Source organism: Tamandua tetradactyla, chromosome 5 (genome assembly GCF_023851605.1).
Source record: "Tamandua tetradactyla isolate mTamTet1 chromosome 5, mTamTet1.pri, whole genome shotgun sequence".
In the NCBI taxonomy this organism is placed as follows: domain Eukaryota; kingdom Metazoa; phylum Chordata; class Mammalia; order Pilosa; family Myrmecophagidae; genus Tamandua; species Tamandua tetradactyla.
In genome coordinates, this window is record NC_135331.1 from 182,214,036 (window position 1) to 182,239,790 (window position 25,755).

The 25,755-nt window shown below is 38.1% G+C and overlaps 1 protein-coding gene and 1 pseudogene across 5 annotated transcripts in view; one reads left to right on the forward strand and one right to left on the reverse strand.

Moving 5' to 3' along the window:
- The window catches only part of TBC1D32 (TBC1 domain family member 32), a 325,899-nt gene that overhangs the window by 142,611 nt on the left and 157,533 nt on the right, over positions 1 to 25,755 (reverse strand). For all 5 annotated transcript variants that reach the window (XM_077162779.1, XM_077162778.1, XM_077162776.1 and 2 more), the window contains one exon: positions 2,479 to 2,567. In XM_077162779.1, the coding sequence (XP_077018894.1) occupies positions 2,479 to 2,567 (89 nt within the window). The remainder of the gene's footprint in view (positions 1 to 2,478; positions 2,568 to 25,755) is intronic.
- Positions 15,157 to 17,100, forward strand: LOC143682915 (proliferation-associated protein 2G4-like; annotated as a pseudogene).

Below are 25,755 nucleotides of genomic sequence, written 5' to 3' on the forward strand. Positions count from 1 at the left end.
GATGTCACATCTCCCTGTAATCAAAATTAATGCCCACAATTGGGTGCTTCACATCACCATGGAGATAATCTAAAATCTAGTTTCCAACCTAACAGGAATTAAAAGAAATGGTTGCTTCCACAAGATTGGGTCACAATTAAAACATGGCTTTTCTAGGGTACATAATCCTTTCTTTCAAACTGGCACAGTCTACTATATCAAATGCTACTGTTTGTTACAATAAGATGAGAATTAAAAAGAGAAGAGCTGACTATATTCATTAGCATGAACGTTATCAGTGACCTTAGGATGAGCAGCCTGAGCAATTTTGACAGAGTACTGGAGTCAAAGTCAAATTGAAGTGGCCTAAAGAGTAAAGAGAGGTAGTCAAGTGAGAGAGCTTGTGTAATTAGGCTTTGCCATGGTGAGAGACAGAAATCAGACAGTGGCTGGAGGGAGAACTCAGATTAAGGGTATATAGGAACATAAGATTATTTAATGCAAAATTCTGATCTGAATTTCACATCAATGACAAATGCCAGACTGAAATTAGCAGAAAATAAAAGCAAATTAACTAATTCAAGTGTGTGACTTAAAAATATACCTGAATTAAAATTTATTATGAAAATGAACTTCAAAACACGATGAAACAAGTATCTTAACAAAGAAAAACTTGTTAAAAAGCATGGAGTCAAAATACAAACTGTTCCTTAGAAAGTGACTTTGTCATTCTCCTTGTCTAAATGCAAAGGATTGTAAACAGAAAGGTACAAGGAAGCATGTGGTAAAAGCCAAACATATTTTATAGTAAAACACAAAAGCAAAAAAATATATAGCAAGTATATATAACATGAAGTACTACTACTAGCTAACATTTTCACATTGCTTGCTATGCATAATATACTGTTTTCAGTCCTTTTAATTTTTAATATGTAATTGTCACAATGACTCTATGAGGGAAATACTATAAGGGAAATACTGATTTATAGATAAGTAACTGAGGCGACAATTCATACAACTTAGTAAACAGCAGGTAATCAGACTCCAGGGTCCATGTTTTTAGCCACTGGAATGCATTGTTTTATTGTATCTATCAACAAAAGGATGGTAAAATTTCTGGACCTCAGAGGGATAGTGCTCCAGTCAAACGCTATAAGAATGAATGCACTATGCAAATTAATATATTTTATTTCGACGGGCATTTAACTTCTAGGATTGCTTTTTACATGACTTAATCAGAGTCTATCATTAAATTAAATCATTTTCCAAAAGAGCAGTAGAGAAGAATATTATTTTATATGGGAAAAATATTCAAGGAAAAAAAGGGACATAAACCCAATACATCAGTAATAATAGGCCAAATTTTCTGCTCAAAAATTACAAAACTCAGAAACGTACTGGCTTTGCAAAAAAGCAGTACTACCAAATGGCTTTTTCCTAATATTCCCCACTGATTAATGATGTATCTGATGCTATACACTGAAAGTTAAAATTTAATGTAAATACATATTTTGAGGTAAAGGTCACGCCATCCAAAGAACTATAACAGCTGCAGCTTTTTGTTTTTTTCCAGCTTCTTTGAACTAGAATGCTCAAAATCAAAGCTTAGCTATTACTGAATGGTTTAAAAAAAAAAGTTTAAGGATGCACAGGTGGTTCAGTGATAGAATACTTGCCTTCCATGCGGGTGACCGGGGTTCAATTCCCAGACCATGCACCCAAAAAAAAAGTTTAAGATCTTTAGAATATACTACCATCAGATAATTACAAAAGTAATTGCTTTATTTCTTAGCCAGAGCATTCTCATTAACCCTTTCATGCCTGAAATTGTTATTTTCTTAGTAGATAGAAAAAAAATCATGAATTTATGAAAACTGAAAATTCCTTTAAATCAACTATTTATAAAGGTAGTAATTTGTAGGTGGGGAAAGTAAGTTATAGGTATTGATTAGGTCTACTAATCAACAAAACATTAAAATTTTTGCAAGTATCTGTAACCAAAACACTTCTATTCCTTTTTTAATTTTTTAAATTTGAACATGCTAAATAAAATGCCAAGGAATATAAACTCAACCAGAAATAGTTCAACCTCAAGACACCTAAAATTAAAGAGTAATTACTCACATCATGGAGCAAAATTTGGGTCACAAGATGAACTGTCCATTTCCAGGCCTCTTTCAATGCTATATTATGGCAAAAGTCTAATTAAGTACCAACCCAGGAAAACTCCTGTTCATTTCTGAGTGAGTTCAATGAAATAAACCCATGAATGTTTGGATTACAGTGAGCAAAAGTGGAAGACACCGTAATAATATAGAACCTAAGTGATAACAGCCAAATGGTTACAATTTACTTTACCTACAACGTTTGCAGAAGACAAATTACCTTTGAACTTGCTTTTAAAATTAGCCTATATTAACTAGTTTTTAAAGAGTATAAAACATATGCTTAAAGTTTCTGCAAAATATAAAATATACAAAGTAAAATACATCACCTTACCTTAGACCAAAGATGTGTGATTGTTCATAATTGAATAAAGCACGAATCTTAGCTTCAGTATTCAAAATTATAAGTCTATCAATAATATCCTGTAAAAGAAAGATTTAGAGTAAGACAGTGTTTGATCAAAAGAAAATCAAAACAAATATTTATTTAGATTAGAGTGGCTCTCAAACTTGGTTTTAATGGAATTACCTGGGTAGCTGTAAAAATATATAGATTCCTGATTCCCATCTCCAGAGATTCTGAATTAACTGGTCTGGGATGTAATACAACATTCAGTTAAAGTGGAGAACTGCTAATTTATATCCCATTCAGGGACTGTATGAACAGTTTCTACAGCCAGATAAATACCAATAAAACTGCCAGATATGGGAACTACTTTGAAAAACAAAGATGAAATCCACAAATGTGAAATATTCAGTGGATCTGAAAATGTTTTATCTAGTAACTATTGAGATTTTGTTTACAGATATTCTGTGTTCATGTGAATAGTGGTTTTCAACCCCAGCTGAGTACTGGAATCACCTAGGGAACTTTATAATATATATAGATGCCCAGGCTCTATCCCAGACCTATTAAATCACTACCCTGGGGGTGAGACTCTAGTGTAAATATTATTTTAAAGCTCCCTTGGATGTTCCAAGGTGTATCCAGGGTTAAAAATCTCTGATGTAAATGCAGAGAGAAACTGATGGCCTGTCCTAAATACCATAGTGCCTCAGCACTGGCAATTGAAAGCTACCACACAATTCTGACACTCTCTAAAAGCGTTTCTTTCTATAAAATCTCCTGCTTTGGGGTATACATTCAGGTTTAGGTCTAAGACATTTATTCATATACAAACTGTCCGGGATTGAAGGCAAGGTGGTAGTTTAGCGAGGTGTAGGATTTAGTTCGTCCTCCAGAGCAGCTAGTAAATAGCCAGGAATAGTACACACAGTGTACCCCAGTCTGCACCAGCTGGACTGGCTGCAAACCCTCCAAAAACCATGAGTTCCCCAAGCCACGGCAGCCGACACCCCTCCCCCACAGACTATTTTCCACAGGGGAAAGGAAAGAGACTTCACTAGCAGCAGGGGCTGAGTGCAATAATTAATTAAAAAATTCTGGCTACTAAAAATAGACCCCCAGTTCAGCTGAACCTCAAGTAAAAGCGGAGGTCACTGGTTTTTCCCCCAGTGTAGAGGGGGCTAGGGCTGACAGGGAAAGAAAAAAGAAAAAAAAAAAACAGAGGTTTTTTTGGATTTGAAAAGGTCTGAGCCCTACAGGAAAGGAGGGAGCACATAGGATCTGGAAATACACAGAGCAGCATACCAATTTAAGCTCTTCATTGGCAAACCCAATTGGGGTCCTGCTCTGAAAAGGGTTTTTCTTTTTCTCTTTTGTGGCTGTGTTTCTATGGATTGATTACTCTCTAGATACAGCTGCAAGGCTTCTCGGGCTCCACTGCCCCAGGGACAGGCAGAATTGAGCTTGTCTGAGAGCTTGTCTGGAGTCTGTGCCTTCCCCAGGAGAGGGGTGGGGCCCAGCTCAGGTGGAATCCCTCCCTCAAAGAATTCTGATCCCAGGGTCTGGAACAGTGAAGCAATTAGAGCCAGCCTACAACCTCTCCTCTGTCTCCACCATGCGCCCAGCAGAGAGAGTCCGCTGAAGTTAAAGGTACCGCATCACCTTATGCTGGTGGGACTTGCAGGCAGAAAAGTGCCACATACTGGGCAGGACAGGAAAAATGCAAAGTCCAGCAGTTTTTAATCTGCTGGGTCTCACCCTCAGGGAAAACTGATGCAGGTGACTCTTTACTCCTGAGAAGAGACGAGTTTGGTCTCGGAAAATCTGACTGGGGTCTATAATACCTAAGTAGACCATCCAAAGGGGTGGGGAAAAGGTGTCATACAGGCAGGGCAAGAAACAAAAAAACAAGAACCAAAAATTTCTGATCTATTAAACAAAACCTAAGTTAGAGGACTAGAATAAGCTGAACTGAATGTCAAAGAACAGATAGACAACAAATTCATCCAGCAAGAAAATCCTAAGGTTAAAACAAAAAAAAAGCAAAAACAATCTCCAGAATAAACGAATTAAGGTAATTAAATGCCTAGATGCCAGCAAAAAATAACAAATCATACTAGGAAAATTGAAAAAATGGCCCAGTCAAAGGAACAAACCAACAATTCAAATGAGATATAGGAGTTGAAACAATTAATTCAGAATGATCGAACAGACATGGAAAACCCCATCAAAAATCAAATCAATGAATTGAGGGAGGATATAAAGAAGGCAAGGAATGAACAAAAAGAAGAAATTGAAAATCTGAAAAAACAAATCACAGAACTTATGGGAACGAAAGGCACAGTAGAAGAGATGAAAAAAACAATGGAAACCTACAATGTCAGATTTCAAGAGGCAGAAGATAGGATTAGTGAACTGGAGGATGGAACATCTGAAATCCAACAACTAAAAGAAAATAAAGGGAAAAGAATGGAAAAATATGAGCGGGGACGCAGGGAATTGAATGACAACATGAAGTACATGAATATATGTATTGTGGGTGTCCCAGAAGGAGAAGAGAAGGGAAAAGGAGGAGAAAAACTAATGGAGGAAATTATCACTGAAAATTTCCCAACTCTTATGAAAGACTTAAAATTACAGATCCAAGAAGTGCAGCGTACCCCAAACAGAACAGATCCAAATAGACGTACTTCAAGACACTTACTAATCATAATGTCAGATGTCAAAGAGTAAGAGAGAATCTTGAAAGCAGCAAGAGAAAAACAATCCATCACATACACAGGAAGCCCAATAAGACGATGCATAGATTTCTCAGCAGAAACCATGAAGGTGAGAAGACAGTGGGATGTTATATTTAAGATACTAAAAGAGAAAAACTGCCAACCAAGAATTCTATATCCAGCAAAAGTGTCCTTCAAAAATGAGGGGGGGCGGGCCGCGGTGGCTCAGCGGGCAAGAGTGCTTGCCTGCCATGCCGGAGGACCCCGGTTCGATTCCCGGCCCCAGCCCATGTAAAAAACAAACAAACAAACAAAATAAAATAAAACAAGAAAATGTTTAAAAATGTTTCCCTTTCTTCCTCCCTTCCTTCCTTCTCTGTCTTTCCTTCCTTTAAAAAAAAAAAAAAAAAAAAAAATGAGGGGGAAATTAAAACATTTGCAGACAAAAATATCCTGAGAAAGAAAAATGAAGTTGGAGGCCTCACACTACCTGACTTTCAGGTGTATTATGAAGCTACAGAGGTCAAAACAAAATAGGCATATTATGAAGCTACAGTGGGATAAAGATAGATATACTGATCAATGGAATCAAATAGTGTTCATATATAGACCCTCTCATCTATGGCAATTGATCTCTGATAAGCCAGTCAAGCCAACTCACCTGGGACAGAACAGTCTCTTCAATTAATGGTGCTTAGAGAACTGGATATCCACATGCAAAAGAATGAAAGAGGATCCATATCTCACACCCTATACAAAATTAACTCAAAATGGATCAAAGACCTAAACATTAGATCTAAGACCATAAAACTTTTAGAAGAAAATGCAGGGAAATATCTTATTAATCTTATAATAGGAGGCAGTTTCCTAGACCTTACATCCAAAGCACGAGCACTGAAGAAAGAAATAAACTCCTCAAAATTAAAAACTTTAGTGCATCAAAGAACTTCATCAAGAAAGTAAAAAGACAGCTTATTACAATGGGAAACAATATTTGGAAATGATATATCAGCTAAAGGTCTAGTATCCAGAATATATAAAGAGATTGTTCGACTCAACAACAAAAAGACACAATCCAATTACAAAATGAGCAAAAGATATGAACAGACACTTTTCAGAAGATAAAATACAAATGGCCAAAAGGCACATGAAAAGATACTCAACTTCCCTGGCTATTAGGGAAATGCAAATCAAAACCATAAGGAGATATCACCTCACACCCACCAGAATGGCCATTATCAATAAAGCAGAAAACGACAAGTCCTGGAGAGGATGTGGAGAAAGAGGCACACTTATCCACTATTGGTGGGAATGTCAAATGGTACAACCACTGTGGAATCAATGTGGGGGTTCCTCAGGAAGCTAAGTATAGAACTTCCATATAATTTGGCAAAACCATAGCTAGGTATCTACTCAGAGGACATGAGGGCAAGAACACAAACAGACATTTGCACACCAATGTTTATAGCAGCATTATTTACAATTGCCAAGAGATGGAAACAGCCAAAATGTCCATCAACACACGAGTGGCTAAGGCATATACAAACTGGCTCTGACATTGTTCATTTTCCTGACTAAGAAATTTGCTAAATTCTTGGAGTTTAAATCCAAGATATTTCTGTGACCACCAGGGCAAAAGGAGGAAGTTTTTCCTAGGGAGTAAAGTCAGGTAATATTTACTGAGGCTATGTGGATAATGGTAAAAAACACTGTATCACCACATTAAAGGGCAAAGGAATGAGTTTTTTAGGAAAAGGAAATAATGAATAACTCAAAATTACTGTTGGAAAATACTAATCAAAATATAGAGAAACTAGATTTTTGTGTTTCAAATTTAGCTAGTAAAACTTATATTCAAAACAGGAATCCTACATTACCATTTGTGGTAGTTAGATTCAGTTGTCAAATTGGCCAGGTGAAGATGCCTAGTTATATTGCTGCGGACATGAGCCGATGGCAAGTGAACCTCATCTGTTCCTGATTATATCTGCAGTCAGCTAGGAGGCGTGCCTGCTGCAATCAATGATGTCTGAGTTAACCCGCTGATGCTTAAATGAGGAAGCTCAAGGTAGCGCAGTCCAAGCAGCTCAGCATACCTCATCTCAGCACTCGCAGCTCAGCCCAGGCCTTTGGACATGCAGAAAGGAATCACCCCGGGAAAGTTGTTGGAACCCAAAGGCTTGGAAAGAAGGCCAGCAGAGATTGCCCTGTGCCTTCCCACATAAGGAAGGACCTCAGCTGAAAGTTAGCTGTCTTTCCTCTGAAAAACTAATGAAATAAATCCCCTTTTATTAAAAGTCAATCTGCCTCTGGTGTGTTGCATTCCCGCAGCTAGCAAACTAGAACATCATTCTATAGATAACTTGCAAAAATGTAAAAACAATACTAGCACAAGAGTTTACAAAACACAAATATTAAATAAATTGCCTAACAATGAAGAATAAAAAAGATTACTATCTGTTAAAAATGATCTGTCATTCTTGTTTGCATCTTAGCTGGATAGTCCTTATTTCAAACATTATATAAAACCTGGGTAAAAGTAACTCATATTCATATTCCCCTGTATATTCTAATTCATATTCTCAATAACTGCACCCCTTTCCCACTTTCTCTTTTCTTTTCTCTCTCTCTCTCTTCCCTCATCTCTCTACTCTGGCAGTTAAGCTATACAGGTGAAGTCACAATCACAAGAGCTCCAACTTGCCTAGTAGGTTTTATAGTAGATAATGGGAAGACTTGTTTGCTACATAGTTCTTCAAATAACTGGACTTTTTACTGCTTAATAACTATAATTTTTGAGCAATGAATAATTATTGTCATTATTTTTACAACAGTTACTCTTCACAGAATATTCTAAAATTGACTATATATCACTGATCTTCCTATACCTGAGAGAGGCTGCCAATAGACTGTACTCATAGTAGTTTCTGAAAGGATCATTAAAGACTTTTTCATCATTAGAAAGGTAAAATATAGGTGACTGAATTTTGCACACCTATCTGAATATAATACTTAACTTAGACTATTCAATATTGAGTGACACTTTGTGACTCTAAAGCCCACGTTCAAATCTAAGTACTAGATACTGCAGAAATAAAAAGATAGAGAATGTATAACCAACAAGCTAATGGGGGAGTAGATTGCAGCAATCTATCAATGATAATGCATTTTCAGAGAACAAATGTTGCAGTAAATAATTTTTTCTTCAAAGAGGATTACATCGATGGATCACCACTTAGGGAAGAAAACGAAACTCCTGGGAAGTCTGCCTTATGGAGAGCTTCAGTTTCCGAACTCTGCAATGCATATCAACAAGGCAATTGGCTTCCTAAATCAAGAAGAAACTTCCCAGCAATGGGCTTATGCAAGTAAGGCCTGAGACTCACAAAAAGTAGCATGAAACCTTGTGTCTTCTCGAAAGATACTGCCCAGCTGGAGAATACGTTTAATAACCTACTAGGCCAGACTGACCCCCAGTTTGGAAACATAAAGAACACTAATCTATATAAATAGATAGATATACATGTGAGTGCCTCCTCTGTTTATAATTCATGCAACAGGCATGTCTTTGCTATTTGGCCCCTTTTTCTTAAGAAACAGCCAAATGAAGGGTGAAACATAGGGGATGCCAATGATAATGCCCCCATTATCCCTGTACCTGCACTTGTAGGAAAACTGTGAAATTAGTTAGGCCACGAACAAACCAGTGAAGATCCTCGGGATTTTTCAAACTGGAATAGTAGGAGGAAAAACCACTCTTCCGCTAAGTGTTACATTAGATTGAAGGGTGGCCCTCTAAAAGATATGCCCACATCCTAATTGTGGAACCTGTGAGTGTGACCTATTTGGAAAGGGGGTCTTTGTAGATGTATTTAAATTAAGGATCTCAACATAAGATTATCTGTGAGAGACCTTAAAATCCCACAAGTGTCAAGAAAACAGCAGCGGGAAAATTAAGGCAGAGAAGAGAAGTAAGACAGAGAAGAAGAGAAGGCCACGTGAAGATGGAGTCAGAGACTGGAGTCACCAGAAGTTGGAAGGGGCAAAGAACAGAACCACCCCAAGAAACTTTGGAGAGAGCACAGCTCTGTCAACACCTTGTTTTCAGATTTTTGTCCTCCAGAAACGTAAGAGAATACATTGTTGTTGTTTTAAGCCACTCAGTTTGTGGTAATTTGAAACTAATACAAGTGAAGAGGGTAAATATATCAGCATAAAGTAGCAAAGAGTCACATGCTGTGAGAATGCTATCTGGAGAAGAAAATACTGCTAAAGATAAGAATATTATTATAATAGTAAACAATTACATAGCACTTATTACCTGCCAGGTAGTAACATATTTTACATTTCAGTTAATTCAATACATTTAATCCTCATAACGACCCTAAAATACACTATACTACCTTTTAACAGAAGAGAAAACTAGTCTAACTTGCCCAAGGTCATACAGCTAGCTAATAAGTGCTGGAACCAAGAATCTAATTCAGGCAATTGGGCTGAGAATGCAAACCCTTAAATATTACACTACGCTTGCTTCTCAATGAAGTCAAGATGGGACGCAAGAATAGAAGAGAAAGAAATGAAGGAAAGAAGGAGAAAGAGAGGGAGAAAAGGAATGAGGGAGATTAAGGAGGAGTGAGGGAGGACAGGTAGAGGATGGATAAAAGGAGAGACAGACATGGGCCTGACGACATTCGCAGCCCTGTTAATAGACACCCCTGCTTTTTCTGCAAGTTAGTTATGCAGCTCAATAAATTTCCTCTTGGCCTAAAATTTCCAATTTAATTTCTCCAATAATCAAAAGGATCCTACCTAATATACCACGTATAATATGACGGAAAGTTAAGTAACAGAAACTGAAAATCAACTGAAAGTTGCATATGGTTTGGGGAAACAATATTTTGTGTTATCCACTCTTAATTTAACACCCTTAATCGTTATTCTTGGGATGAGGGGTAGCATTTTGGTAGAGACTCCATAAAAAATAAGAAATCTACAGAATTCTTAAAATTGAGAAGAGAAATAACAATAGAAGAATAGGCAAAAATATATGAAAAGACACAATAGAAGATAAACACCAATGGCCATAAACATATGAAAAGACATTCTGTTGATGATCAGAAAAATATAAATGAACAATTCTTGTGTATCATACAGAAAAATTTAAACCTCTGACCACACAGCCTCCTTAGTAAAGCTGCCATGAAGCAAGCACTATAATATTTAAGTGGGAATGCAAAAGGATTATTCTGTATGAGGGGAAATTTAGCAAATATTCCAAAATTACATAAGAATTTACTTTTCAACCCAGTGGTACGACTTTTAGGAATCTATCCCAAAGACACAGTGGTAAACAGAATTCTAAAATGGCTCCCCAAATTCCCAGGCACTGTACATTAATACGGGCACTGCTGTGAAAGGATTTTGCAGATGCAATTGCAGTTACTATTCAATCAGTTGACCTAAAATAGATTATTGAGTTGCACCTGACCTAATCCCATGAGATTTATAAAAGCAAAGTGCTTTCTTCAGCTAGTCAGAGAGATTAAAAGTACTGGAAGGATTTGAGGCTTTCCATTGCTGAAATAAATAAGGCCACAGGGCAAAGACTAGGAACTGGGAGTAGTCTCTGGTAAACAGCCAGGAAGAAGCCAGATACTTCAATACTAAAACTTTAAGGCAACGAATTCTGTCATCGGGAATGAGTCTGGAAGTAGCTGCCAGGCAAGCACCCAGTCCAGGTGATATCTTGATTTCAGCCTTGTAAATCTGAGCTGAGAAACCAAAAATATCAAGTCAGATTTCTGATCTACAGAACTATGAGCTAATAAGCAGGATTTGTTATAAACTGCTAATTTTGTAGCAATTTGTTATGCAACAATACAAAACAAATACAGATACTGGCAAATACAGCATAATTTAAACCAAAGATATTAATTTTTGCTTCATTTATAACAGCAAAACACTTGACAGAACCGAAGTGTCCATTAATAGGAGACTGACTGATTAAACTCTATAGATACAGAAAATGGAGTACGACGCAACTATAAAAAAGAATGAAGCATCATAGGAGAATGAGGAAGGCTTCTTGACTAAGATGGGGAAGAGAAATGAAGCAAGGTAAAGTTTCAGAAGCTGAGAGATTTCAAATAGAGCCAAGAGATCATTCTCAAGGTTATCCTTATGCAGTATATAGATAACCACTTTCAGTTTTTGGTGTATTGCAGTAGCTGGAGGGAAATACCTGAAGCTCTTGAACTGTAATCCAATAACCTGATTCTTGAAGATGACTGAAAAACTACAGAACTTTAAGGTTGTGACCATTTGATTGTGAAAACCTTGTGACTAGATACTCCCTTTATCCAATGAATGGACAGATGAGTAAGGAAAATAAAAGACAAAAAAATAAATGAATAATGGAGAGGAGGAGGGTATGGGATGTTTTAGGTGTTCCTTTACACTTTTATCTTTACTTTTATTCTTTTTTGGAGGGGAGTAATGAAAATGTTCAAAAATCAACTTTGATGACAAATGAACAACTATATGATGATGATGTGGACCAACGACTGTACAATTTGAATGATTATATGGTATATGAATACATAATATATCTCAATGAATTTGCATTTAAAAAAAATGAGGAAGAGTTTTATATACTGCTATGGAGTATTCTCTAAGATACAGTGTAAAATAAAGAGAAAAAATTGTAGAGAGCAGAACAGTATTCATAGCATGCAATCCTCTGCTTAAATCTGGGGATGGGGGAGAAAAAAATCTATTCATACATACTTTTTAAAATATTTTTATTGATAAATCTTCACACACAGACATTCCATACATGGTGTACAATCAATGGCTCACAATAAAATTATATAGTTGTGTATTCATCACCACGATCATTTTTTTAGGACGTCTGCATCACTCAGAAAAATAAATAAAAAGAAAAAAGAAAAAACTCATATATACCATACCCCTTACTCCTTCCACTCATTGACCACTAGTATTTCTATCTAACCAATTTATTTTACCCTTTGTCTCCCCTATCATTTTTTATCCATATTTTTTCACTCATCTGTTATTTACTCATAACCTGGATAAAAGGAGAAACAGACACAAGGTTTTCACAATCCCACAGTCACACTGGAAGAGTTATATCTTCATACAATCATCTTCAAGAATCAAGGCTACTGAAACACAGTTCAACAGTTTCAGGTACTTCCCTCTAGCCACTTGAATACACTGTAAACTAAAAAGGGATATCTATATAATGCATAAAGTAACTTCTAGGATAACTCTTAACTCTGTTTGAAATCTCTCAGGCACTGAAACTTTGTTTTTTCTCATTTCTCTCTTCCCCCTTTTGGTCGAGAAGGCTTTCTCAATCTCTTGATGCTGGGTCCCAGCTCATCCCAGGATTTCTGTACCATGATGCTAGGGAGATTTACACCCTGGGAGTCACGTCCCATTGTGGGGAGGGTAGTGAGTTCACCCACAAAGTTGGCTTAGGGAGGCCACATTTGAGCAGCAAAAGAGGTTCTCTAGGGGTGATTCTTATACCTAATTTTAAGTAGGTTTAGCCTATTCTTTGCAGGAAGAAGTTTCATAGAGGCGAACCCCAAGATCAAGGACTCAGTCTACTGATTTGGTTGTCCCTACTGCTTGCAAAATATCAGAAATTCTCCAAAAAGGGAAGATAAGTATTTCCTCCTTTCTCCCCAGCTCTCTAAGCAGACCTTGCAACTACTTCTTTATTCACTGCCTACATTACTCTGGGATATATAGGGCATCAAACTAACCTATATAAACCAACAAGATCTCATGGCCTATTCAAGATTCCACAAACATCTTTTTTTTTTTTTTTTACATGGGCAGGCACCAGGAATCAAACTCAGGTCTCTGGCATGGCAGGTGAGAATTCTGCCACTGAGCCACCATCATACCACTCCACATACTTATTATTTTTTAAAGGAACATTGAAAGTATACAAACACTAATAAAAATTCTTACCTATAAAGCAGCACTGTACAATAGAACTTCCTGCAATAATGGAAATGCTCTTTATCTGTGCTGTCCAATGTGCTAGAAACTAGACAAGTAGCTGTTGGACATTGGAAAACTTTAATTGTGGCTAGTACTCTAAGGAAATTAATTTTTTATTTTATTTTATTTAAATTAATTTAAACTCAAATTTAAATAAATGTATGTGGCTAGTCACTGCCATATGGACCAGTATAACCTATAAGGAGAGAGAGTAGAGGGGATTAAGATGGAAGTACATTCTGTGACTGTGCCTGGTTATATATTGGTAATGCATGGTTGTTGCCCATAATTTAAACGACAAAATTAAGACAAAAAGATAAAAGCAAAATAATTTCCCTAAGTTTAAAACCTTACGAGAAAACTAATCAAGTTAGTGATTTAATCAGACTAAGAAGAGATTTACATACTTTGAATGAATTTAAAACAAAGATTTTGTCAGTAAATCTCAGTGACATATATTCTTTGGACAAAAATACCTGAAAAAAAATGTGTCAGTCTGTATTCACTGATATATTTTTAGATTATTATATGTACATTATACAATAAAAAAAATAAGTAGTTCTGTTCATGTGATTAGGAATCAAGCCTTTCAGTAAAAGAGAAAAGAAATACAAGCATATATTCAAATAAGATTAACCATAATACAATTCATGACAAAACATTTTTCTTAAGAAACTATTTATTCCCCTTGACTGTACATCAAAAGCCTAGAAAATATGACAACCCTTAACACTGAACATTCCTAGTGTCCAGATTATAGTTTCTAAATATCACTTCCTACTAAATGGAATAAGGACTCTTTGAAGAAATGGCTGATTCAAACACTGATCTGTGCCTGCCAAAAGGAATCAGTAGTCAAAGAAGGAATACTATCATGAACAATAAAGCAATAATGACTGCATTGGATTGAAACATACATGTGAAAACAAGAAGTCCATAATGAATGAATTTAATTTCAGAAAAACACCTTTCCTACTGGAGATCAAGAGAGCAACAATTCAGCACTCTGAATATTTATAAATAAATGGAGAGTCAGTATTTATTTTGATATTTCAGGGTTATACAAGAAGTTGAACAGAGAAAGTTTTTTCTTTATAAAAGAATTAATACCAAAAAGAATGACAAAATTAGAATTGCGCTTCACATCTCCTAAAGAAACAGTGAATGAATGCAGCAATCATCAAACGATCTAAAACCAATAAATGAAAGGGAAAGTTCATAACGGAGGAACTAGACTGAAAACAAATGAAACCACTGATCAGTCTTAACATCATTAAAAGAAGGAGAGCCACATATTATGTGCTTCATGATATGACACAGCAGGAAATACACAACTCTTGCCAAAACAATTAAATCCTAATCTAATCAAACTTCAAGAGCTAACCATCAGTTCATCGGTATTACAGTGTATATGAGAATTATTCAACAATTCCACAAGGGAGCCATCAGTCAAATTCAGAAGTGGAACATTTTATAGGTCAACTACAAGTTCCTTCAAAAAATTAATAGCATGGAAAAAAGGGGAGGGTGCATGGCTTTAGAATATAAGGGACTTAAAAGAGCATAACCACCAAATACAATATGTGAGGCTGGCTTGACCAACAATAGCAAAAGACATATGTGAGACAATGAAGGAAGCTTCTATATATAGACTATATATTAGATTTTAAGGGATTACATCTAATATTTTAGGTATGATAAAACTACTTTGGCTTAAATTATAGTAATGAAAGTCAAAACAAACTTAAAATGTTCTTATACATCCTCTCACCCACCAGCTCCCTTGCTTGTGCACGCTTTCTCTCACTCTCTGCCTATGGATTGAGGGGGCTCTGGCTGAAGGGAGGCAGAAGAGGCGACTCAGGGGCATCAAGACTGCAGTAGTGGTAGTGGGAAGACGCTGGGTAAGGACAAACAGCAGGAGCAAACCATCACCAAGGACCTGGTCATGACCAAGTATAAGATAGGGGGTGACACTGCTAGCTTCTTTGGTGGAAGAATCCAGCTCAGATGTGTCGGTACTAAGCCTGTATGAGAAAGGTGATGCCATGATTATGGGAAAAACAGGAAAAATCTTCAAGAAAAAAAAGGAAATGAAGAAAGGTATTTCCCACCAGCATTTCAGTTATAACTGTGAATGTCACTCCTGCCATTTGAAGAGCGACCAGGACCATATTCTCAAAAATGGTGACTTAGTAAAAATTGACCTTGGGGTCTATACGGATGGTTTCATCACTAATATGGCTCATACTTTTCTGGTCAATGCAGCTAAGGGACCTAGTAACAATACAGAAAACAAATATCATTAAGGAAGTTCACTTTTGTGCTGAGACCTACTCAAACCTGGAAATCAAAATGGACAAGTGACAGAAGCTTGGAACAAAATTGTACACTCATCTGATGGCATGCTGTTTTAGTTTGTAAGCTACCAGAATGCAATATACCAGTAATGGAACGACTTTTAAAAAGGGGAATTTATTAAGTTGCAAGTTTACAGTTCTAAGGCCATGAAAATGCCCAAATTAAGGGAAGGCTATAAAAATGTCCAAATTAAGGCATCTGAGGTAAGATACCTTGGTTCAAGAAGGCTGATGATGTTCAGAGTTTCTCTTAGCTGTGAGGGCACATGGCAATGTCTGCTAGCTTCCTTTCCTTATTTCATAAGGCTTCCCCAGGGGCATTTTCCTTCTGCTACAAAGGTCTCTGTCTGCATGGGCTCTGTTTGTTCTGGTGGCTCTTAAGCTTTATCCAAAATGGTTCCCTCTTAAAGGGATCCAGTAAGCAACCCCATCTTGAATGGGAAGAGACACATCTCCATGTAAACCATCTAATCAAAGGTACCACCCATAATTGGGTGGGTTATATCTCCATGAAAACAATCAGAAAGATTCCACTTAGCAATACTGAATGAGGATTAAAGGACAAGGCTTTTCTGGCATACATAATAGCTTCAAACAGGCACACATACCAATAATAAGGTTTACTGTCACACCGATTAAAGCAGCATGTCATCGATAGAGAGAAAACCATTATCCAGAACCTAGAGATCAAGAGAAGAAGGACCACAAAAAAGCTGAATTTGAGGTTCAAAAAGTATGTGCCCTGGATGTTCTTCTCAGGTCAGGAGAGGGCAAGGCCAAAGATGCAGTACAGAGAACCACCAATCACAAACAAGATCCCTCTAAACAATAAAGGTTGAAACTGAAAACTTCACATGACTTCTCTAGTGAGATGGAAAGTTGTTTTGATGCCATGCCATTTACTTTAAGAGAATCTGAGGTTGAGAAGGCGGACCAGATGGGTATGGTGGAGTGCCCCAAACATGAACTGCTACAACCATTTATTGTTCTCTATGAGAAGGAGGGTGAACTTTTTGCATGATTTAAAATTATAATTCTGTTCATGCCCAATGGTTCCATATGGATAACCAGTGGCCCCTTGGAATCTTGAACCCTAGAAGTCTTGAGAAGTCCAGGATGCAGAGCTAAAGGCTCTCCTCCAGAGTTCTGCAAGTAAGAAAACCACGAAAGAGGGGGAAAAAAAAAAAGGAGGCCTCCAAGACTACAGAGAATGTGACCACTGGGGAAACACTTAGAAGAGAATGAAGCTGAACACTGAGGTATGGGTCCCAAGTCCCCAGCTTGCCACTTGTGCCTTATCCCCTTCCCACCACACACAAGCCTGGGCTCTGTGAATTACATTTCAACTTCTCCACCCAGGACTGCCAGCCAAGTGAGATCTTACTGGCCACATCTTGGTCTACCAACTTACCCCCTTCAAACAAACATCTCCGACTGACTCTGGTCTTGGTAGGCCAGACTTCCCAGTCAGCAAAGACTACTTTAAATAGAAAATAAGCATAAATAATATAATTAGGAGTCAAAATCCATCCTCTTGCTAGCTTTTTCTAAGACTTTCTGCTTGGTGAAGGTTTGTGGCCCTACAACAGAACAGGGAGGAGCCACCCTGTTCAGCCACCACCACCAAAAACTCAGCTGATATTTTTATACCATTTGGTATAAAATGTTGGCATTTTCCCATCTAAAAAATGAATAAGATACCTTTTCCAAAGGTGAAGAAAACTTTTTTAATTAAATTTTTAGTGTTTACGAGGGTTTTGGGAGTTTTTTTTTTTTGTTAGCAAAAAGTAAAGTGAGGCAAAAATACAATAAATATGAAGGTATAGTACTTCACAAACTCATCTGGTCTCCTTAACTTTGCCCTTTAACCACTGAATTGTGAATGGTTAAAAGCCCTATGTTTGCGTGTTTTGTGCAACGTATTTACCAAGAAAAAGAGTTCTATGACTACAGAATACCTCCATACCAGGTCAATTATTTGGGTTATTTTGGCATTTATTACCTATGCTAGAGAAAACTAAAACTAAAAAAAGCTAGGAGTTCTGAGAAGATAGCAGAATAGGGCGGGTCAGTTCACCCCTGTTCCGAGGAACAGCTAGAGAAGGGATGCAAAGCCAACTGAGATGGCGATTCCAGGGTGTAAGTGACCTGGGAGAGTCTCTGCACACATACGGCAGCTCTGGTTTCAAAAGCTGAAGAACTGAGATGCAAAGAACCGGAGACTATCTGGCTGGTACAAACAGCCTAACACACCCCTTTCCAAACGGAAGGCTAGAGCCCTCAGGAGTGCATGGATGGGAAGACAGGGACTAGGAATTAAGCCAAGCTACATGCCTTGAATGTGCTACCCTCACGAGTGACTCACCTCATACCCCACATACCTGAACCCCGTCATCTACCCCCCTCCTCAAGCTCCAAGTATCCCTGCCCTGCTAACTGCCACCCCCTCCATGCATACTCGCCCCAGACCCCCAAAACAAGTGCTCACATGCATGCACCAGCCCAACAAACCTCTCCTGTGCAAGCGCAGTCTCACCCACCCCTCCTGAGACCCACCTCTGTTCCCTGGACCCTGCAGATGGTCACCAATACATAAAGGCTGCAGATACTTATCTCCAAACCCAGGCAACATCCACCCCCAGCCCACACAGTCACGCAACGCCAACCCATCCCCCTGAGTTCTGCACACATGTAGTACGTCAGTTAATGGCCGTTCCAGATAACATGCACAGCCCCCAGTCATGCCCCACAGCTCTGGGCAAGCGCTGACTTGAGCAGCTGCCCCAAATTCATGTAGGCAAAACCCCGGTCCGCTGCTCCTGAGCTCTGTGCATGCAAGCACAAGGGCCCTGCTTCCTAGATCACTGCACAACAGGGCTCTGCCCCACAGATCTACACACACACACAGGCACATCCTCCCCACTTCAGGACACCCACACATTTGTGCACTGACTTCCTGACCCCTGTATTCCTATCCCCTGTCTCACAAATGGGCATACTTGCCCCCATCCCACACTTGGCAGGTGCTCACGGGCAAATCTGTGCTACATAACCCCACCCTGCACTTGTGGCCACCTGCTCCAACCCCCTCCACACCTGTATAACTATGCAAGGGCACCACCCATCTGGTGCCAACTACCCCCACTCTGACAACCGACCTCACACAACCCCAGTGACCTGTGCCCACCCCTACACACTCCCACATCTGCATCCAGGGCCCTCTCGACCATTCCCCCTGCACAAGGAGACACCACCACACTGCCCCTTACCCCGTGCCCTGACCTCTATGGCACCCACCCTATACCCTGATACACACAACACAGCGCTCCATGTGCCGACCCACATGCTACCTGCGTACCAGCTTCCGTACATCCACACAGCCTCCCCATTCACTTCCCACCATGCTCTACTGATAAACATTGGGAAATGCTTATGCTCCCAATCAAGGAGTTGCAAAGTATGAGACAGACATTTGTAAAGCTGAAGGGAGTGATAAATGTTTCAACAATAATAGTATCAGACTTCAATACACCACTCTCCTCTAAAGCAAGAACAACAAGACAGAGGATCGACAAGGAAACAATGAAGTCAAATAATTTGATAAATGAATTTAGACCTAAAAGACATATATAGGTCATTATACCTCAAAAAACACTGGGATGTGCATTCTTCTTCAGTGCTCATGGAACATTCTCCTGCACAGATCATATGCTGGGGCACAAAACAGGTCCTTATAAATTTAAAAACACTGAAATTATTCATAGTGCTTTTTCTGATCACCATGGAATGAATGAAGCTGGATATCAATAACCACTAAAGAATGAGAACTTTCACAAATACATGGAGATTAAATAGCACACACTTAAACAACCAGCAGGTCAAAGAAGAAATTGCTAAAGAAATCCATAGCTATCTGGAGATGAATGAAAATGAGAATACAACATATCAGAATGTATGAGAATACAACATATCAGAACTTACGGGATGTGGCAAAGGCTGTTCTGAGAGGGAATACAGGATACATAATGCCCATATTAAAAAACACGAAAGAGCAAATATCAAGGACTTAATGGTTCACCTAGAGGAACTTGAGAAAGAACAGCAAACCAAACCCAAAGCAAATAGAAGAGAAACAACAAAGATTAAAGCAGAGTTAAATGAATGGGAGAACAAAAGAACAATAGAAAGAATCAATAAAACCAAAAGTTGGTTCTTTGAGAAAATCAATAAAATCAATGGGCTACTAACAAGGCTAACAAAGAAAAAGAGAGAGAGGATGCAAATTAACAAAATCAGAAATGAGAAGGGGAAGGGTATATTATCACAGACCCTGAAGAAATAAAAGAAATTCATAAGATGATACTATGAACAACTACATGCCAACAAACTAGACAACTTAGGTAAAATGGACAAATTTCTGGAAAGACACAAACAAGCTACACTGACACAGGAAGAAAGAGAAGATCTCAACAAACCAATCACAAATAGATTCAATCAGTCACCAAAAATTTTCCTAAGATTCTCCTTTGAAGCCATCTGGCCCTAAATTTTCCTAAATCTCTTTATGAAACTTTCCAAAAAGAACTAACATGAACCCTGCTCAAACTTTTCAAAAAAAACTGAGGAAAAAGAAACACTACCTGACTCATTTTATAAAGTTAACACCATTTTAATACCAAAGCCAGGTAAAGATGCAGTCAGAAAGGAAAACTACAGGCCAATTCCCCTAATGAACACAGATGCAAAAAATTCTCAACAAAATACAAGCAATTCAAATCCAACAACACATTAAAAGAATTATACACCACAACCAAGTAGGTTTTATACAACAAATGCAAGGATGGTTTAATGCAAGAAAATCAATTAATGTAATGTAGCACATTAACAAATCGAAAGGGAAAAATCACACAATCATCTCCATTGATGATGAAAAAGCATTCAACAAAATTCAACATTGTTTTCCGATAAAAACATTTCAAAAGATAGTAATCAAACTCCCTCAACATGACAAAGGGAATATATGAAAAACCAACAGCTAGCACTGAACTCAATGGAGAGACACTGAAAGCTTTCCCCCTAAGATCGGAAATCAGACAAGGATGCCCTCTGTCAGCACTATTATTCAACATTGTACTAGAAGTCCTAGCTAGAGCAATCAGGCAGGAAAAAAGAAATAAAAGGCATTAATTTGGAAAGGAGGAAGTAAAACTTTCATTGTTTGCAGATTACATGATACTATACTTGGAAAAATCCTGAAAAATCTACAACAAAGTCACTTGAGGTAATAAATAAATTAAGCAAAGTAGCAGGATATAAAATTAATGTGCAAAAATAAGTAATGTTCCTATACATAAGCAATGGCCTAACTGAGGAGTCTGTTAAGGAAAAAATTCCATTCAACATAGCAACTAAGGTTGCCATGGTGGCTCAGTGGCAGAATGCTTGCCTGCCATGCTGGAGACCCGGGTTCATTTCCTGGTGCTTGCCCATGTTTAAAAAAAAGCAACTATAAGAATCAAGCACCTAGGAATGAACTTAACTAGAGATGTAAGGGATTTGTACACAGAAAACTACATAACATTGCTAAAAGAAATCAATTAAGTTCTAAATAGGTAGGAAGATATTCCCTACTCATGGATACGAAGATTCAATATAGTTAAGATGTCAATTCTACCCAAATTGATCCACAGTTTCAATGCAGTACCAATCAAAATTCCAACAACCTACTCTGAAGACTTCAAAAAGCTAGTTACCAAATTCATCTGGAAGGAAAAGAGACTCCAAAAAGCTAAAAGCATTCTAAAAAACAGAAGAATGAAGTGAGAGAATTAACAATTCCTGATTTTAAAACTCATTATAAAGCCACAGTGGTCAAAACAGCATAGTACTTGCATGAAAAAAAACAATTCATCAAATTGAGACTGCAGAAACAGATTACCAAATCTATGGTCAACTGATTTTTGACAAGGCCCCCAAATCCACTGACTGGGACAAAACAAGTATTTTCAATAAATGGGCGTGGGAGAACTGGATATCAATAGCCAAAAGAATGAAAGAGGACCCTTACCTTACACCTCATACAAAATTAACTCAAAGTGGATCAAAAACATAAATATAAGAACTAGTACCATAAAGCTTCTAGAAGGAAACGTAGGGAAACATCTCCCAGACCTAGTAATAGGAGGTAGCTCCCTAAATTTTACATGCAAAGCACAAGCAACAAAAGAAAAAATACATAAATGGTAATTCCTCAAAATCAAATACTTCTGCATCTCAAAAGACTTTGTCAAAAAGGTGAAGAGGTAGCCAACTCAATGGGAAAAAATATTGGAAATCACACATCAGACAAAGGTTTGATATCCTGTATACATAAAGAAATCCTACAACTCAACAACAAAAGAACAACTCAATTATAAAATGGGCTAAAGAATAGGCACTTCTCTGAAGAGCAAATACAGATGGCTCAAAAGCACATGAAGAAAAGATGTTCATTTTCATTAGCTATAAGGAAAACGCAGATCAAGACTACAATGAGATAGCACCTCACACCTATAAGAATGGTTGCTGCTAAACATACAGGAAACTATAAATGTCAGTGGGGGTGAAATTGAGACACTTATGCACTTGTGCTGGTTTGAATTTGTGGACCCGGAAAAGCCATGACTTTTAATCCTCATTCAGCATTGCTGGGCGGGAGATTTTTAATTATTATTTCCTTTCAGATGAATTTGGTAACTAGATTTAATAAGTGAGTTGTGATTCACCCAATTGTAAGTGGTAGCTTTTCATTAGATGCTTTCCATGGAGGTGTGTCTCCACCCATTCAAGGTGGGGTTGCTTACCGGAGCCCTTTAAGAAGGAACCATTTTGGAAAGAGCTACAGAGCCCACATAGAGACTTTTGGAAATGAAGGAAAATGCCCCCAGGGGTACCTGTTGAAACAGATGCCAGGAGAGAAACCTAACAGATGCCACCATGCTCAACCTTGTGCCTTTTCAATTGAGAGAGAAATTCTGAACATCATCGGCCCAAACTAAGGTGTCTTTTCCTGGATGCCTCAGATTGGACATTTCTATAGCCTTGCTTCAGTTGGGACATTTTCACAGGCCTTAGAACTGTGAACTTGCAATTTAATAAACACCCCCTGCTAAAAGCCATTCTGTTTCTGGTATTTCACATTCCAGCACCTAGCAAACTAGAACTGCACTGCTGGAGGGAATGCATAATGGTACAGCCTCTATGGAAGATAGTTTGGTGGTTCCTTAGGAAACTAAATATAGAGTTACCCTATGACCTGACAATAGCATTCATTACTTGATACATGAGTTGAAACCACAGACATTTGCACCCTGATGTTCACAACAGCATTATTTACAATCGCCAAAAAATGGAAACAATCCAACTGCCCATAAACAGACAAGTAGATTAACAAAATGTGGTATATACATACAATGGAATATTATACAGCAGTAAGATGAAATGACATCCTGAAGCACATGATAAGATGGATGAGCCTTGAGAACATAATGCTGAGTGAAACAAGCCAGACACAAAAGGGTATGACACTAATTTCATGACCATGGTAAAGGTAAAATCAGAGGCTTATAAAACAGAATACAGGCAACTTAGAGATATATAAAAACTAGAGATGGGTGAATGGTTAGCTAATGAGGTTGAACTCAAATGTAAGGGAATAGATAGAAGTGAAGGCAGTTCTCTAGTGGGCCCATAAGTAATATTACCATATTGAAGGTGAACATAATTGAAACTTTGTATACCACTGATTAACACTAAAAATATAAATCAGTTTCTGCATGAACTACTTCAAAGGCATGATTCTTATACAGAGAATTTTTAAATTCAGGGTACAACAGGAAAACTGCTATTGTGTGCTATGGGCTATGTTTAACAGAAAAACAAGAGCAGTACCACAGCAACACCAGGGGTAAATATTGGGGGAAGGACAAGAGTTAAGGGGAGGTTTAGATTTCCTATTTGGCTAGGGTGCATTGATTGGTTATTTTTCTCTTGGGAACAATGAAATTATCTAAAATTGAAAGAGCTGATGGACTGTGGACTTCGGGCATTATACATGATGCCTAATGAATGCAGGTGGCTGAAGGATGCATTGAATGAGAAATAGATTGGCGAATGATGGTGTATACATATGATCAAATATTGTGCTGCTAAAAAAAGGAATGAAGTCGTGAAGCATGCAACACTATGAATGAACCCATGGAACATTGGTTGAGGCAAAATAAGCCAGAAACAAAAGAGCAATTACTGTACGGTCTCCTTTAGAAAACGATTAGAAACAGGGGCCTAGATTATAAGCTCTTACAGCAGTCACATTCAGTCTGGAGTGGCAATTAGTATTTCTGGATTTTGAGAAGTTGCTTTATATATGTATAACCTGGTATTTAGAGATAAGAATGCAGATGAACAGGTCAGCATTAAGGTAATTCAGAACTCAGGGTAAGGAAGACATTGTTTATATTTTAGAACTGTACCTAACCTTTGAGACCAAAGGAAGAAAGGTTTATTTGGTCTGGAACCTAAATTTTCTGTAGCACATAATCTAACCCAAACTGTCTGGATAGCTCATTTAAACAATCGAAACACAGGCAGCCTAAAAGAATCCTATACAGCTTCATGTAATGCCTGGATAGATCCAAGAACATATTAAGCAGATAATCAAAATGTATTGGCAAAGTCCCTTGAGGGACAGGAGAAAAAATATGGAAGTATCAAACTTTACCACCAGAGAAACACCTGATACTGATATATTAGGGACACCCAAATCAATAGGCCAAGCTCTTGATTTTGAGGCTTACTCTTGTGAAGCTTATGTAGGTAGCAGAGACGCTTAGACTACCTATAGGTATTGTGGTAGTTAGATTCAGTTGTCAACTTGGCCAGGTGAAGGCACCTAGTTCTGTTGCTGTGGACAGGAGCCAATGGTATGTGAACCTCAGCTGTTGCTGATTATATCTGCAGTCAGCTAGGAGGCGTGCCTGCTACAATGAATGGTGTTTGACATAACTGGCAGGTGCTTAAATGAGAGAGTGAAACGTAGCACACACCAAGCAGCTCAGCATACCTCATCTCAGCACTCGCAGCTCAGCCCAGGCCTTTGGAGATGCAGAAAGAAATCATCCCGGGGAAAGTTGTTGGAACCCAGAGGCCTGGAGAGAAGGCCACTAGAGATCGTTCTGTGCCTTCTCACGTAAGAAAGAACCTCAGATGAAAGTTAGCTGCCTTTCCTCTGAAGAACTAATGAAATAAATCCCCTTTTATTAAAAACCAATCTGTCTCTGGTGTGTTGCATTCTGACAGCTAGCAAACTAGAACAGGTATGCCTAAGAGTTACTTCTGGAGGACATCTTTTGTTGCTCAGATGTGGCCTCACTCTCTCTATGCTGAACTCTGCAAGTGAAACCATTGTCATCCCCACTATATGTGACATGACATCCAGGGATGAAAGTATCCATGGACCCCTGGGAGATGACTCCCAGGGATGAGACCAGCCCTGGCACCAGAGGATCAACAATGCCATCCTGACCAAAAAGGGAAAAAAAGTGCAATAAAGCATCAGTGGCTGAGAGAGTTCAAATAAAATCAAGAGGCTACTTTGAAGGTTACTCTTATTCAAGCTTCAGTTAGACATTGCTACCTATCATAACTTGCCAAACGCCAATCAAAATCATTCCGGCCAATCCTAAGGACATGCAGGGCAATATATAAGATTCTACAAAGGTTCCATGTACTAGGGTAATTTTACAGAAATGTACAATCTCCACACACATCCACAGACCAGATAAGTTCTGAAACCTAGAGAGGTCAGCCTCTCTAGAACATCAGCTAGTTTCATCTCCCTATACCATATTAATGACAGCCCCTCCCAACATTAAAAAGTTAGAATAAACATAGCGCAAATACCCTTAAAGGGTGAGAGAAAGATCAAAGGTGATGATAGAGTTATACAGAGAACGTGGGGTTTAACAAGTGAGTATATCTGCTGAGTCATTAAATTGATATTTCTTTTCTTCTCCAGAATCTTAGATCAGCTAGGAGTAAAAACCTAAAATTGTGGAATTGTAACCCATACCAAACTCTGAAATCTGTTCTACAACTAATTGTTGTGT